This window comes from Perna viridis, chromosome 7 (assembly GCF_037379345.1).
Source record: "Perna viridis isolate PV_CMFRI_1.1 ecotype Kerala chromosome 7, ASM3737934v1, whole genome shotgun sequence".
Lineage (NCBI taxonomy): Eukaryota > Metazoa > Mollusca > Bivalvia > Mytilida > Mytilidae > Perna > Perna viridis.
Window position 1 is genome coordinate 19,517,992 of NC_142451.1, and position 16,581 is coordinate 19,534,572.

Genomic DNA, 16,581 nt, shown 5'->3' on the forward strand with positions numbered 1-16,581 from the left:
AAAACAACTAAATTGTACTGGTAAACAAGAAGTTGATGTGCGACCAAGTCATAAAGCTTCCACAGGCTACAACTTATCACTACTCTTAGTATCCCAGATGCCTCAACACCATAAATTGTGGTAAAAAAGCCTATTCTTAAATTTTTTCTCTACTTCGGAAAAAATCTAACCAGCTAGTTCTCTGGAGCGGAACTGGTGACCACTGCATCCTTGGATACAGTGACTCCATTCTGACCAATCAGTGAACAAACATTTATTGTCACATGATCTGTAGCATGCTTCAGTAACTGGTGGCATAGGACCAAGAAATTTCAAACAGTCCTCTATAGGATGGGTAGTGCCATTTATAGCAATGCAGGTTATATCTGAAAACAATATTTAAAATTATTTACTTTAAATAACATGTTTAGTGCAGAAGTGTTGAAATATAAATACAACAGAATTGTGTGAAAGTAAGATGGAAATGCAATTACATAATTTGTGTCAACTTTTTATTTCATTTTTTTCTTAGTAAAAGATGATGGTGTAAATATTTTTTAAAAGGTAATGGAATTTTATTCATGTATGTTAAGAGGTAACTAAATTGTCAAAGCTGACGATGGATCACCTTTCTGTGAATTTAATGGGATGAGATAGTCAAATGAAACACTGAATATGAACGGTGCATCAATAATTATATAACGATTTAAGAAAAATTTAGTGATAACCCCTTAGGCTAGTGAGATTAATTCAGCGCATATACTCATGCATCAACTTCGAACAAGTTTCATCAATGTCTAATTAAAAACAATGTTCTATTTTTTGTCATAATATACCTCTGGCCCGAAGTCCTTTCCCACACTTGTATCGAGTAGGAGCAAGGATACAGTTGCTCCAGTTAGAAATTTTCCACTGCATCTGATTACATAGAGGAAGCTCTGTACATTGTTCTACTTCCTGTAAAACCTCTGGACATGGAGCACCACCATTGTCAGGTTCTCTGAGGATAAAACGTCTCCTGAACTTGGTAGGAATATTGTCTTTGTCTAAAAAAATAACAGAAAACTGTACTAATGATTGAAGCACATGTTATGCCTACCCCATTTCTTCAATGTTCAAAGTACCATATCGTAGAAACAGAACATCTGAAAACTATGAAAAACGAAAGGCAGCTTCCTTCCATAATGACTTACACTGTATAAAAATGTTATTGATCTATCAGTGGATGTATTTCAAAGTAAAAGAGTGGTACATTTTAATCAAAAGAAGGATGTACTCAACAAGCTTGTAAAACTGTAAATCCCTAGCATGAAATAAAGAATTTTATCAAGTTTAAGAAATTCTCTGTTGGCCAATATGTACCTCAAATTACAGACTTTATCATCATTTAGCAATGGAATTTGAATAAAAATATCAGAATGATCAACCAGTACTGAGATGGTAGTTTGGTAACGAGCATGAAAGTATTTTAAGCAATACAATACTTACTAATAAAACAGGAAGCAGAGCAACTTGACCATTCAGACCATGAAGTCAGATGACAGTCTTTAGGACAAGGAATTTCACAAAGCTTTGTAGTTGATGGCTTCACTGACTGTGTACATCTGAAAAAAGTAAATTTCTTCAGTTCAGTTAAGATGAAACTTTGCAGGTGATGTATCTAAATTTTATATACTGTAAAAGAATCTACAAAAGAGGAAACAAATTGATAATACTTAGCAATCAAATTTAAATGAAAGAACAAATAATTTTCCATTGTTTTACGACTACTGTAAAACCAACAGTTTTTTTGTAATTCCTTATAAAAAGAATGGTATGAACAGAAGGATACATATCTGACTTTTCATCACAAGAATAAAAAATCATTGACTTCTATGGGACTAAGATTATTACTGTATAGTGAGTGACTTTCAGGAAGTAATAAGTTTGGCTTCGTTTAGCAGTCTTTCTAAAAGCTACCAAAAATAAATTCCACAAAATATTTTTTTTGTGCATCAGTACCTAATGCACCAATCAGCATTTGCCAAAATTAAAAAAAATGCCAAAATGTTTCAAGTACTTTTTAGCCTCCAAATCACTAAATTTAACACACTCCAAAAAAAACCCACCTTAGGGTACAAGTTATTATACCTGTAACTGTAAAATGAAGTTGGTTTACAATATCACAAGCTGCAGCACTTCACAGCCTCCTGTTCTGACCATAAATTTGTGAATGCCCGTGACAAAACAGTTATCTTGAGACATTTAGACTTACTTCTCATCCTGTACAAACTGGTTATTTCTGTTATAACAATGGACACCTCTAGTCTGTTTGCCATGTCCACATTTACTGCCTGGTACATCTAATTGACAATCTCCCCAGGGATCGGCACTCCATATAAATACAGCACATTCTATAACAGTAGGGCAAGGTTTGTTTTCTACAAGCTCTCTCTCACCAGGACATTCAGTTCCTCCTAAAACAAAATTAGTTCATTATCCATCTAAAAAATATTTGCAAGCTAGGTAAGAGAGAAGAAAATACAAATGAAAAACACAGAACTTCAGCTGATTCTAAGAATATTTTATGAACTTAGTATGAAGTATTGGTACATATGTAAAGGAATTTACACCAGAACTGGCCCTAGCCCCACAAAACTGAAAAAAATTACTTAAGACTGAGAAATTTTTTTAACTGTTTATCACCAATGTTAAAGTCTTTGATTGGGGTTACCATAAAGTTTTGTGGTGCTGGGACCTCAGGTCATGAGAAGATTTGGAAGCAAAATGAATGATTTTAGAATCAAATCAAAAACTGACTCTAGCAAAACAAAACTTGAAAAATACTTAAGTCTGAGAATATTCTTAGTCAGTGCAATTAATGACTTCACAAACAGTCAAGAAATTTCTCAGACTTGAGTAATTTTTCAGGTTTTGGGGCTTTGGAGCCATGTCTTTCAACCTGACGTGATCTTGAGTTAACTGAAACATACCAAGTCCTGCTCTGGCTAGTATGGTTTTCTGTCGAGATCTCATGCTTGGTCTGTAAGTTACGTCTTGTCCAGTCTCACAAATGTCTGGACATTCTGACCATTCACCCCACTCAGATGTCACACAATCTTTCCGACAGGGAATGTTACAGTACATCTGATTATTTGGACGAGCCTCCCATTCACTACAAAGCTTATCTTGTACTCTCATCTGTAATAGTTAGAAATGTCAAAGTGTTAATGTAGGAATTTGATGATGAGGACAATCTCAAAAAAATTTCAAATTATGTAAGAGTTGAAAATTGTCCTTAGCAGAAATCTAGAACTCACCCTTAACACAGTGAACTTTTAACAAAAGGCTACAGGAATGCTATAATAAGTGCCTAGCAAAATAAGGCAACTGAAATGTAAGATTTTCTAGATAATGTATAAAAGTGATGTTTCACTATCCTTCATGGATCTACATTACAACTCCCATATATATCATCACTAAGGCTGTTGATACAAGATGGTTAATGAAGATCAAAAGGGTAGTCAAGGACATTACAAAACTGTTAGTAATTACCAAGTTTATACATTTCAATGGCAATCTGATTAAAATCAGTAACTATACACTACCCTTTGCTCGCTTTACATCTTAATGTACATGTCAATTAAGGGATAATCTCTGGTTGAAGTTTATTTTGGCTAATTAAATCACAACTTACAAAATCCTACCAGGAATTATCAGATATATTTGTACAGTCAAAAATGACCAGGACCCAAATTTGAATATTCATCAATCAAAGTTCACTAGGACCCTAATTTGAATATTCAACAATCAAAGTTCACTTGGACATGACCCCAAATGCAGTTGGTTTCACCTGTTGAGGAGGTTATTAAGGTATCATAACAGCTGATTTTAAAACAGATTGAAGGCCAATTGGAATAATTAGCTGTAGTTTTTTTTAACTAATTAATATTTTATCAAAAATTCAGATGACAAATGATAATTGGAAAAATTAAATTTCTAGTTTCAACATGTTAGTTGTTTATATGCTATAAAATACACAAAAATATTTTAAGAAAAAGACTAATGGCAAATATACTTTTCTACTGCAAAGTTTTCATGTTTAGAGGGGAATGAAATTGACATATCACCAATGCAACATATAAATTCTAAAATTACAACACAACTATTCCCTAAGCTCTAACTTTTCAGCATTTCAATGTTTGAACTAACAAATTTTTCCATAAGCCTTTTTGAAATATTACACCTGGGAGTGATATAATCAATCAAATTGATTAATTATAGATGCGATAAAATGAGCAATTTTCTAATTTGACAACAAGAATATGATGAGTAATCCATTTCATTTTAAAGTCTGAAAATGATGTTTTCTTCCTGATAAAGTACTTTAAGTTTATGGGACATCTGTGCATTTACTGCAAAATTAAGTTCAAAAGTGAATTGATAGCAGGCTTATTGTAATAGGTTTTATACTTCTTATTTTACTATTATTCCTTTACAAAACAAAGGCATGTGAAATGCTTTTTTTCCAAAAAAAGAAAAAAAAACCAAAAAAAAACAAAAAAAAACAAAAACAAAAAAACAGTGATTTACTATATGTTTGTTTTTAAATAATGATAACATTTTACTAAAATTCGAAAATCAGACATTTGGGGCATTTGCATGCAATATAATAAATGCTTAAACCAACTGGCAGCTTAAAGTTAAATTGCTTTTGTGATGTAAGAAACTTGTTCAATTTTACAGACTGAAAGAGCCTTAACATGTAAATGTCAGCTGATGCACTAAACTGATACTTGTTGGAAAATAAAGTTAATTTAGGATTCTTTCTGATCTTGAAATTTTATCAGGTCACCGAGACATGAGTTTCCCAAACAAATTTCTATTGCTTTTCTTTGTCAAGACCTTCTAAGTGGTAATGGAGATATGTCTAATACCCTCGAAGTGGTAATGGAGATATGTCTAATACCCACAAAGTGGTAATGGAGATATGTCTAATACCCTCGAAGTGGTAATGGAGATATGTCTAATACCCTTGAAGTAGTCATGGGGATATGCCCAAGACCCTCCAAGTGGTAATGGGGATATGTCCAAGATCCTCTAAGTGGTAATGGGGATATGTCCAAGACCCTCCAAGTGGTAATGGGGATATGTCCAAGACCCTCTAAGTGGTTATGGGGATATGTCCAAGATTCTCTAAGTGGTAATGGGGATATGTCCAAGACCCTCTAAGTGGTTATGGGGATATGTCCAAGACCCTCTAAGTTGTTATGGGGATATGTCCAAGATCCTCTAAGTGGTAATGGGGATATTTCCAAGACCCTCTAATTGGCAATGGGGATATGTCCAACACTAAGAAAGAAGACAATAAAAACAAAGTAGAAACAGAGTGAAAACCACAAGTCTTCAACCTTCATTTGCCACATGAGTTTCATCTGAATAGAAATAATCACATTTACTGTGCATATAATTAAAATAATTAAAATATGCTATTCATTGGATAATTGACTTTAAACATGATGTTTCATGAGTCAATGAAACATATCTTTGAACTTTTTATAATGGCCACACCCACAATTTAGTGAACTTCTTTTATCGATCACTGTGCATTGCCTATTTTCTATATTTATCTAAATTATTATAAAATGAGAAAAACATATGAAGTATAGTTATACAAATCAAATGTTTCATTATAATGTTTCATGGGCTTGTAAAAGTTTTGACTGAGCACACATTTTGCATATAAAGCGCTTTGCACTTCACTGAAAATGTGATACAGTCAATTCTTTCACATGCAGATGAAACATCAATAAAAAGCTTCATGGAGGGCAGCTTGATACAACTGCAGTGGTTAAATCCTGAACTATTGGGGTAAGTGTGGACACAAAATTAGTTTTTGACACACTTATAACCCCAACCCTTTATGGTCTGTAGTCTTGTTATAAAATTTCATAGATATCAATAAACCAATATCCAAGTTATCACACGAAAACCAAGTGTCTATGAATGACAATGATGATGATGCCGACAGTGCCATACCAACATATGGCCACAAATTTTTAGTGGTCCAATAAAAATGAAACATTCCATCCTTAAATAAAAACCATGAACGACTTAATAGAAATTCATTATTGACATGTGAAAGGAATGCTTTTTTTCAGAAGGTAGAAATTTTCCCACCTCAAGAAGAAAGAACAATAAGACTTCAAGTTAGCAATGACCAAATTAACAAGTAATTCATTTAAAAATATATGAACACATTTTCGTGTGATACTGACCATTAAGTTATTATAGAAGGACAAGACAAAACCTCCTTCTGAAATGGTTACCATAGTTACATAAGGTCAAATATATCTCTGACCCTGTTCTCTGATCTCATATCAATGAATGTGCACTTGATAACCATTCAAGAAAAAGAACAAAATTTGAAAAATAAAAGAACTGAATATTGACCTATTTTCTTACTTAAACTAGATAAAAAAACAAAGAAATTGAAAACGACACCTTCACCATGCATAATGACATCCTTATAATCAGAAATCACAATTCTGTTTACAGCCATCTCGAAACAACTCTTTCAATGACAATATTTCCATTAAGGTTTTTTCCAACATCAAAAAGTATTCTCGCGGAGCAAATCAATTTGAACGCAGACAAGTAGATCATATACAATACATTACAAGGCTTTGGTAATGCAGAGAAAGGGAAATTAAATATCATTGAAATTGAAACTTAATTTATCAATGTTGGTGCCATGATTATTATCCTTACTAAAAACATTTACAGAAAGAAATATATCATTTTTTTGTCTGAAGGAAGATTATCTTTTACTTAATTTAAAAACCACTGAAATAATAAACTTACCACAGACAATCTGGATAGAAGTACTAATAAGAACAGAGATGGCTATAGGCAGACAGATCGTGTTCTGTAACACAACGTAATTTCAGGCATACCCCTGGTAGTTTATATGAAACTGTGACATGAGTACAACCAAAGGTTCGGTTTACCAATAAAATGTAAAACCAGCATGTTCCGTTAAGACTGAACACTGATTAAAACACCTTAACTAGTAGTCTTTGTAAGAATCATGTAAATTCTGTCGTATGTGAATGATACACCCCAAAAAAGGCTACACATTTTTTTTTTATTAAGGTGCTTTATAGGACTATGTGATGAAATGCATAATTATTCATTCCAATCAGTCTGCCTGCTCTTAGGATATAATCCACATTGAAAATCCAATGGTTTCTATTGTATTTAAGTATCATTTACAGAGTTATCTCCCTTAATTTAAAATTCTACTGTATTCTATATCAATTTTATCTCCTATGAACAAGGGTTATATGAAACGCCACATGTTAATTTATGTTTACTATACATTTTAAACAAATATCAAAAATTAAAATATGTAGGCGTCCCAGCCATGACTCACATTTTGCATGATTCTTATCATGAGTGCTACTTAAATGTTCAAGTCAGCTGATGTACTTACAGCAGCACACTTGTTTGGTTTTACAAGATCTGTTTGTGTACTTATGTCGGAATGCTAATACACAAGTTTCTGAAAGAAATTTCTTTATTTGCTCTTTTGTCAAGACCCTTCTAGTAGTAGTGGATTAAACTATGTGCATGTTGTTTTCGGTTTTCATGTTCTTTGTTGTGTGTATCAATTTTCTTTGTCTAGTAGTCATCTCTGGATTAAGTGTTAGGTTCCCTCAATTTCCCTTTCATACCAAAAAATATACTCTTTGGGCTCAAGAATACTTTATTGTTAAACACTTTATTGAGACTGTTATAAAAGACAAATTTCACAAAACAACCAAAGCCATAACCAAGAAAAATAAATCCCTGACCAAAATATCCTAAAATCATTTGATCTGAATGAAATATTACAGCTATCATGAACTTAAAAGCCACAGTAAGGTCTGGTCTTGTTTTCCAGTCAACAAAATGAGAGGTTGGCAGGAAAATAGACACTTCATTACAACTTAAGTATCTCAAATAATAAGAACACTTTGTTACAAGATGAATGAGAATTCAATCAACAGTCATAATGTCTGGAAAAGAAATATTGTATTTTAATAATGATACCCCTAATGACTATGATTGCAATGACAAGGTTTATTGGATATGTGGACCAACAGATAAAAGGATGATTTTGGTGACATAAATGAAGGATATCTCTGCTCTAGTTATGTAATATATAATGATTTCAAGAGAATTCTTCGGAAACAGATTTGGTATTAACTAACATAGACTAGATTCATCATTTTTAGTAAAATGTATAAAATCAGCTGAACTAAATCACATTAACTGCCCATCCTATAATTTTGACATATATAATACTATATCTCTTTAATCAAAATATGAAAAAATATAAAAAAAAAATATAAGAGAATTTCTTTCCTGACATATATCCTCCCCCCACCTCAGAATTAACACAGAACATCTAAAGATATTGCTAATCTGTAAGAACCAATACAATTAGATTAATCTCTACATGCATGTTAAACATATATATAGAACCTAATGCAGTAAGAAGGAACTATATAGTTCATCGGTACCAATTTACATGGTTTTCCAAATTAGTTGGTTAGTGATATTTCCTTAACATATCATTTGCAGCTGGTTTTGAAAAAATTATTTGTTTTACAACTTGAGAGAACTATTAGAGATTGTATTGTACAAACATGTTATAGATAGATATTTTTGGTGTCATACTATTAACAATGTTACATACCCCTTTCTTATCTACACATGTTGTGGTCTGTTGCTTATTACCGGCACCACAGTTTTCTCCAGAACCAAAAGTAGCCCTAAGACTACATGGACCAGAAGAAGTATTCCAGAAGTAACATGGTTCTGGATCACAATTCTGGGTCTCACTGAGATGGGGGCACTGAAGTCCATTCTTCCCCGGTGGTGTTAGTACATCTCTGGTTCTGTACCGCTGCCCTAGAATTATAAAGAGAAATGGTAACAAAATTGTGACAAAAGAAACAAGTAATATCTTTTAAAATAAAGATAGCCGACGCAGTAAAATTTGTTCCTTTTATTTAAAATTTTCTACATTTAATTAGGGAAATAACACATGGCAAACAATTTTAATTTTCGATACAATTTTTTCTAACACCACTAAGTTATCAGTTTTTGGCCAATTGGGAAACAGAATTGCCATCAGGTGACTTGCATTTCCATGGAAGAGCGTCTTTAAGGTCAAAAGGTAAAAACTGAAACTATACTGACTGCGTCGTGAAAAAACAAAAAAAAAATTCTCAGGCTAGGTAGATTGATAGATCACAATAAAAGTCTTTAAGAGGATAGTCTTCAAGCATGACTAGAACATTTAATCCAAGCATGGCCAGAACATTTAATCCAAGCAAGACTAGAACATTTAATCCAAGCATGACAAGAACATTTAATCCAAGCATGACCAGAACATTTAATCCAAGCATGACCAGAACATTTAATCCAAGCATGACTAGAACATTTAATCCATTAAGTCATTCAAGTATACCCTGCTTCGAACACATTTATAACTTCAAGGATAGTAGTGCAATACAATATACCAGTCTTTAAGTAGTGTCCTCATTGATTCAAACAGATCGTAATAATACCCTGTTACAGAGTTTCTAACAACAGTGCATCAAATCTACAGAAAAAATACTTTAGTATGAGAATATTCTAAATAGTTTATGATGTCAAAAAATCTAGTCACCATGTCAAGTCAGAATATTCTCATACTTAAGTAGCACTCCAGATAAGAGTCATGCAATATGTGATTCATGGTTGGAAAGCCTACATATCTTATTTTTGATATTTTGTTTAAAATGTTATAGTAAAAAGAAATTAGCATGTAGCTTTTCATATAACCCTTGCTCTTAGAAGATAAAAATTGATATAGAATTTACTGTAGAATTCAAAATTAAGCAAGATAACTTTAACAATAGAAACTGTTGGAGTTTCAATGTGGAACATACCCTAAGAGTAGACAGATTTGAATGAATAATCATTCATTTCATCATATAGACCTATAAAGCAATTTAATGACAAAAAAGATGAAACTTTTTTAGGGTGTATCACATACTACAGAATTTGAATGATTCTTACAAAGACTAACTGATGAAGCTACAGTGCATTTCATCAAGTCAATGCAAGGTATCAACATGTTTGCAATTGAAGCCAACTAAAATTAAACCCCTCCCCCTTTTCTTTATTGGTGTCCACATTGATTTTGCCTTGGCTACACCATTGTACATTTCTTCCATGAATAAGAAAAAAAACAAATTTTTTATCCATTGTGTTGTTTATGAAGACAGAAATTTTTTAAAACTTTTAAGGGCTATGGCATTGTTGAATATACAATATTTTTGATGTATATAATAATCAATTAATCATAATCTACCATAATCAGGCTATATGAACCTGTCTGTTTTCTTTCCTTGAGACTTTTGGGATTGGATTGTGTTAACTAAACTCTATCATATGGTATTCCTCACAAGACTAGGAGATTAAATGACAGATGAAACTTTCCTTGTCTGTTTCATTGTCAATAAATTTTAGCATCTTGATTTGGATTTCCTATCTCATTTCCATGGGGGAAATTCTACAGACCTAAAACTGATGATCAATGTGTAAATGGTCGACAGACAGACAGACTGAAAAATGATAAAGCACCAAGAAAAATGAAAAACAATATTCTTTCCAAAACATAAATTTTCAAGGATGACTGTATTTCCATTACAAAATTTATTGTAAGTCAGTTATACCAATTCATAAGGAGATGGTCAATGAATCTGTGAACATGAAAATTCAATTCATAGCTTAATCTATCTATAAAAACATAAAACATGGATATTGGTTCAACATTAAACCATTAAAGAAATATGCTATTCATCATTTTTTCTAGAAGCCCATCAAAGAAATAATTTTTTTTTCACTTAGGAAAAGTTTCCCCATTACAATAAGAGTCAATTTGGTGAACTTGACTATTATAACAAAATATAACCCCATTAACTGAAATCACAAAGATATGCAAAATCAAAAGACAGTTATTCATTCAACCTAACCCCTGTAACGAATCCTGGGGTTCAATACTCATTAGATTTATGACAGAATGAGGTTATAATGTTTTGTTTCATGTCAAAGCCCTTGTACATTTGAATCTTATTACCTACATTCCTTATCCTTCATATAATGGGTATAGAACTAATGCTGTGTTTCATCTTACAATATTGTATTTGAAAGGAGCATTAAATGCATACTAGTTCACTTTAACAAATATTTTATGTCACGTTCCAGTACTTGCTGCACTTAAACACTTGTGTTTTGTTCTGCTACTCATACCAGTGAGGGCAAGGGGGGCAAAATAAGGAATGTACCATTTACTCCCTTACGAAAAAATGCAAACAGGGAATTTTTATAGCCATTTCATTTATTATTTCTGCAAAAATTTTAGTATCCAAGTCAAGTCTGTATTGAAAGTTTTGCTAGTTTTATCTGCATTATGTGTTATGGAATTCTTTGTTTATAATATTGGCTTCTTTTTTCTCTTGAAGAAAATCTGTCAACAAATCCCCTACATTTATTGGAAATTTAGTTTGTAGGTTGAAAAGTTTTGTTGGTTTTTTGTTGACTATAGCTAAAAGTTAAAAGAACTTATCATTTGAGAAAAGCGTGCCTAAGTTTTATCCAACAAAATTCAGCATTTGAAAAAAAAAAACATTTTGTTTCATAAGTAACAATCTAACTTCTAATACATATTATTTCTGCTACCAAAATAAGGTAATGTTTCTTTATCTCTCCAAATAAATCCTTCTATGACTTCCAGTACCATGCTAGACTTATTTTATAGTCATCATCGTGAACCTGTGTATCTTGAGAACTTTCTTTTCCTCTTTCTTCTACCCAGACATGATATTTTCATAAGACATTCAGCAAGAGTTTATAGAAAAGCAGAGGATGCATACCCTACCGGTTCACCTGGTCCATGCTCCCAGATTTTAGTGGAATCCAGGTTGTTTATTTACTTTTATTTCATTGTGTATATTATTTTGGTTTTTTATGATTTTTCTTTGTTTAATCATTATCCTTAGATTATGTTCTTTTTTTATTATTGTTCAAATCTTGGTTCCCACGATTTCCCTTTCTTCCTTTTGACTGGAAAAAGAAAACAAAAGGATCAGGTACATCCAAGTGCAGAATTTGCCCCGTCAACATTTTCCCACTTTACCATTATACCCTATACATATATTTTCATTAATGAATATAAAGAATCTAAATTGGCTCTTATTAGTTCTATCATAGTAATTTTCTCTCCATTTATATAAACTAATAATCCAAATCTGGATGATGGCAACAAGAATAAAGGCAATTTATGCATTGTTTGTAAAATAATTAGGAAGTATAAAGAAGTCTGACACATATAGGATTTGGGTTATACACTTAATAATAGTTCAGTATGTCTACAATATGCTAATAACTGAAGGAGATCTTTTCTTTTTTTTTTTTTGATTTTATCAGACAAAATGGTAATGAGGTATATTTAATTGAAAATAATGTGTCAAAACAATGATTAAGTCCTTCATAAATTTAAAGAAAAAAAACAAGTGGAGTTAGAAATTAATTCCGTTTCAGAAAAAAGCTTTCTTTTTCTTAATGAAACCTTAAATCTGAAAAAAAATATATAGAAATTGGCAGATCAAGAGAAAGTTTTGGAGTCTGGGGCCCTCATTTTTTTTATAGAAAATTTTGTTTATTTCATGTATTATTTGTGAAAAAATAATCAATGATAGCCTTAAACACTATCATTTTCTCAATCTGCAATTGATATGGAAATCCTTAAATATTTTTTTTTGCAAAATGGCAGAAGTAGACAACTTAGTCATACAACAATATAACACAAAATCACTCACATTTGCAACATACAAAAATAGATCTCCAATTTTCATTTTTACAATGTTTTCTTCATTACACCTAATGATCTTTAAACCAAAACGTATATATAAATTTGGCTTTCTTTTGTACTTAAGTGAGCAGTGGCAGATCGAGGGGGCCCTGGTCCCCCTTAGAAAATTGTTGAAAAATTGTGTGTGTTAAATCATGAAAAACACTCACTTCCTGATCCTGTCAAGAAATTTTTTGTGTGGCCCCTACCTACCTTAAACCACTGTTGCGGTTTGGCTAATTGACCTGGAAATTTTGAGACTTTTGACAAAAAAAACAGGAGTGGCCAGTCTAAAACAATAGATGATGTACTTCTTAAGACAACTCACTAATAACTAGTGCATAAATCAATCAAAATGAATAGACTACTAATTGAGAATTTCCGTTTTGACCATAATCAGGAAGCTTTACAGGGCCAACTAATAGCACTATAAAAGATAACTAATTTTGGTCGTTATGCTTAGAGATTATCACAGATTTACGAAGGGCCATGAAATGTCAGACTGACCAAGTCCATAGCAATGATTAGGGCTTTGTTTGTACAACATGAATCTTTCATCATAATTAGGGGGACATTACGTCTGAGCGGAGCTGACAACTGATATAAATTGGTTTTCCGTGGACTTCTTGCATAATCATTGTTTTGTTATTTCTTCTGACAGCAATGTTAATAATCAAGACATTTACCCAATACAGTAAACAAAGATGGCTGAATTAGATTGGCTAGATAAAATAAAGTAGATATAGTCCAGACTTGTAGCTGGAGTTTAACAAAGGGTTAAAAAATATGATTCAAACAATATAGTGTACTTTTGAGTTTCTGGAATTTTAACTTAATATTCTACCAATATTAATAGACTCTCCAGGGTTTTGAACCCTTCTTAACTCCATTTGTCTGGGAAACTTAGAAAAACATTAATACTGAGTTAGTGCATTGCTCAAGGATATCGGAAAACTGGTTCTTTCATATTACACATATGATTTCACCGATTTTTTTTTAAGTAGACTTGACTGAGCTTCTTATATAATTCATCGACAGTTAAAAAATTTGATATACAGATACTTAAGTAAGTTCCTCAGATATTAGAAAAAAATATTTAACTATTACAATACCAATTTAATTCCAAACATTACGTTGCATGCATTGACAAGCTAAGTATACCCAAATTTATTCCTTTTATTAAAAATTGTGACTGTCTTATGAAATGGGAAATTGACATTTGATGGCTATCAAAATCATAAAGTATGACCCATCCAACTAAACAAACATACTAAATTTGAAATGAATCTATTTATTGGGAAATGACATAATTGCTACGAAATTTGAACCAACTGAATAAAAAACAGATAGAAAAAAAAGGTGATACCAATATACCACCCACTGGTTGAGAAGAATTTAACTTTCCAACTTTATGACTATAGACAGCTTTAATACTACCAGTTTAACAACTAATTGCACATGTTCAGTACTTTTTCAGCAGAACACTGTCCTTTTCATTTGTTAAGATTTTTATTTTTAATTTCATATAAAATATCACAATTCTTCCATGTAGTCACTAATTTGTACTGCTATACAAGACTATAGTAGAAAGAGGAACAGAAATAGTGAAGTGCAAAAAATGCACCATCATATATAACCTTTATAAAAATAATCAATACTTACAGAGATCACTAAAAGAGATATAGAGATAAACAGCAATGATAGAGAAATATAGATTCTTCTTCAATCTCCAGCATTGGAGGAGAATATCTGTTTCTCCCATGAAATCTTAGACTGGGAGAATTGATCATCTACTTGGTACTTTCAGATCTTCTCCTTTCATTTCAAGAAAGCATCTTTATTGAAGATTTTCATATATCAAACCTTGACTTAAATAATGTCCAAATTAGGTTCCATGAAGTCATTTTATAAGGAAAACTGCAAAAGGCTTACAGTGAGTAAGATAGTTAATATTGGGCAATACTCAGTAATCTTCCCTTAATGAAACGACTATCACCAGATAAATAGTTTACAGGACAGTTATTAAGAGATAAAAACTTTACATCAAACTTAGACCAAAATACCTATGAACTGATAGGAAGTTTAAATCTCCTTACTAATTCTCCAGTTATGTACCAGACATTTCATTGACTGATAGTCATTCAATCAAAAGAAGACTTTGTTCCCTGAAGTTAACTGCTGTATGTGCTGTTAAGACTATGTACCATAACCATGTATATGTACATGTATTATACTATTATTGTGAAACAAAACAAACCTGTTTTCTGGTTGTTCCGTCTTTTCCTTGCATACTGATCACACTCTGTAACTGTACAGTCACTCCACTGTGACCATAATGACACGGTACAATCCCACTCACAGTCAGCTTGGCAAAGCTGTGATATGGCTGGGCGAGGACCTATACACTCAGAATCAGATACAGGTTTCTGTTCGCCATTTTCTGTGGATAGACAATACCAATATTGACTTTTATATTTTTCTCCTATTTCATATCCTTATACTGATACTTTTAAAGCAAGAATTTGTTAGGCATTTACAAATTGCCAAGTTTTGGGAGATCATGTGTAATGCAAAACAACATTTGTCATTGGTTTGTGACTTAAAACAATATGAGACTACTGTGATTGTTATATTGTTATCAGAATTTCTACAAAATGAAGTAGTGTTTACATTAAGTTATATCAATTCCTTAAAGCATTCTTAAAATGTGGATTGATGGACAATCTAATGAACCACTATTTACCACAATACCTGCACCCAAATTCTATTTAATTTAAATTTTCACCTAAATTACAGCACATTCAGTGATGATGTTTGGAGAATAGAGACAAGTCATCTACTGATGAACTTTTGTAGGTAGTTAACTTGACAATTGACAAAGAGATTTAAAGTGTCTATCAAACCTAGATTAAAATATTTATGAAATGACAGAAAGTTAAACTTCCTAGTTAAATTGACCTTAGACAATTCATCAGGTAATTCAATCAAGGGAAGACCAACTCTAATGCCTGAAGTTGACTATATCATTTGCTGTAAAGCAAAATATGTATATGTAAGCCAGAGTAAATGAAACCCGATAAATAGACTTATAGGGCATAATTTCAGTTTTCTATCAATGCCAGAACAACACATGTCTGCTGTCATCATAAATTACTTTTCATCTTCAAGGCTAAAACTTTTTGGCATTTAGTCCAAAATTTACATTTATTCTATTTTACTCATGAAGGCTGACTGACATTTAGTATGTACAGAACATGTCATGGTATAGTTTTCAATGCAATTATGTTCAAAGCTTTTCTTTCTTGTGGGAATTGTGATTACTAACAGGAAAAATAGGATGAAATATAAAACAGAACAATAAAAAACAGACTGAATTTGATATGATGTTAAGTAACAGTTAAAGGGAATGTGTTCCCAAGAGAAGGTATCACATATTAGTTCAGATTAAGGGAAAGTGACCGCCAATCAGGGATATTATTCTGTAAAAAAATAATATTGAAATTTCCTGATTAATCATGAGCAATCAAGTCAAGGAGGGAAATCAGGTTTATTCAAGCTCACAGTGAAAATAATTTTCACAATTATACAATATAAAAGTTTCGCAATAACATTTTCCAAAAAGGCATCTGTAAAGTTTAAAGTAATATCAAAGAATATCGTGAAAAAATTACAGC

At 31.9% G+C, this 16,581-nt stretch overlaps 1 protein-coding gene across 17 annotated transcripts in view; it reads right to left on the reverse strand.

Moving 5' to 3' along the window:
• LOC148611703 (thrombospondin type-1 domain-containing protein 7B-like) overlaps positions 1-16,581 on the reverse strand; it is a 173,022-nt gene that overhangs the window by 24,535 nt on the left and 131,906 nt on the right. For all 17 annotated transcript variants that reach the window (XM_088592523.1, XM_088592522.1, XM_088592515.1 and 14 more), the window contains 7 exons: positions 15,165-15,347; positions 8,702-8,916; positions 2,952-3,159; positions 2,234-2,435; positions 1,468-1,583; positions 816-1,025; positions 171-365 (listed from right to left, as the gene is read on the reverse strand). In XM_088592523.1, the coding sequence (XP_088448649.1) occupies positions 171-365; positions 816-1,025; positions 1,468-1,583; positions 2,234-2,435; positions 2,952-3,159; positions 8,702-8,916; positions 15,165-15,347 (1,329 nt within the window). The remainder of the gene's footprint in view (positions 1-170; positions 366-815; positions 1,026-1,467; positions 1,584-2,233; positions 2,436-2,951; positions 3,160-8,701; positions 8,917-15,164; positions 15,348-16,581) is intronic.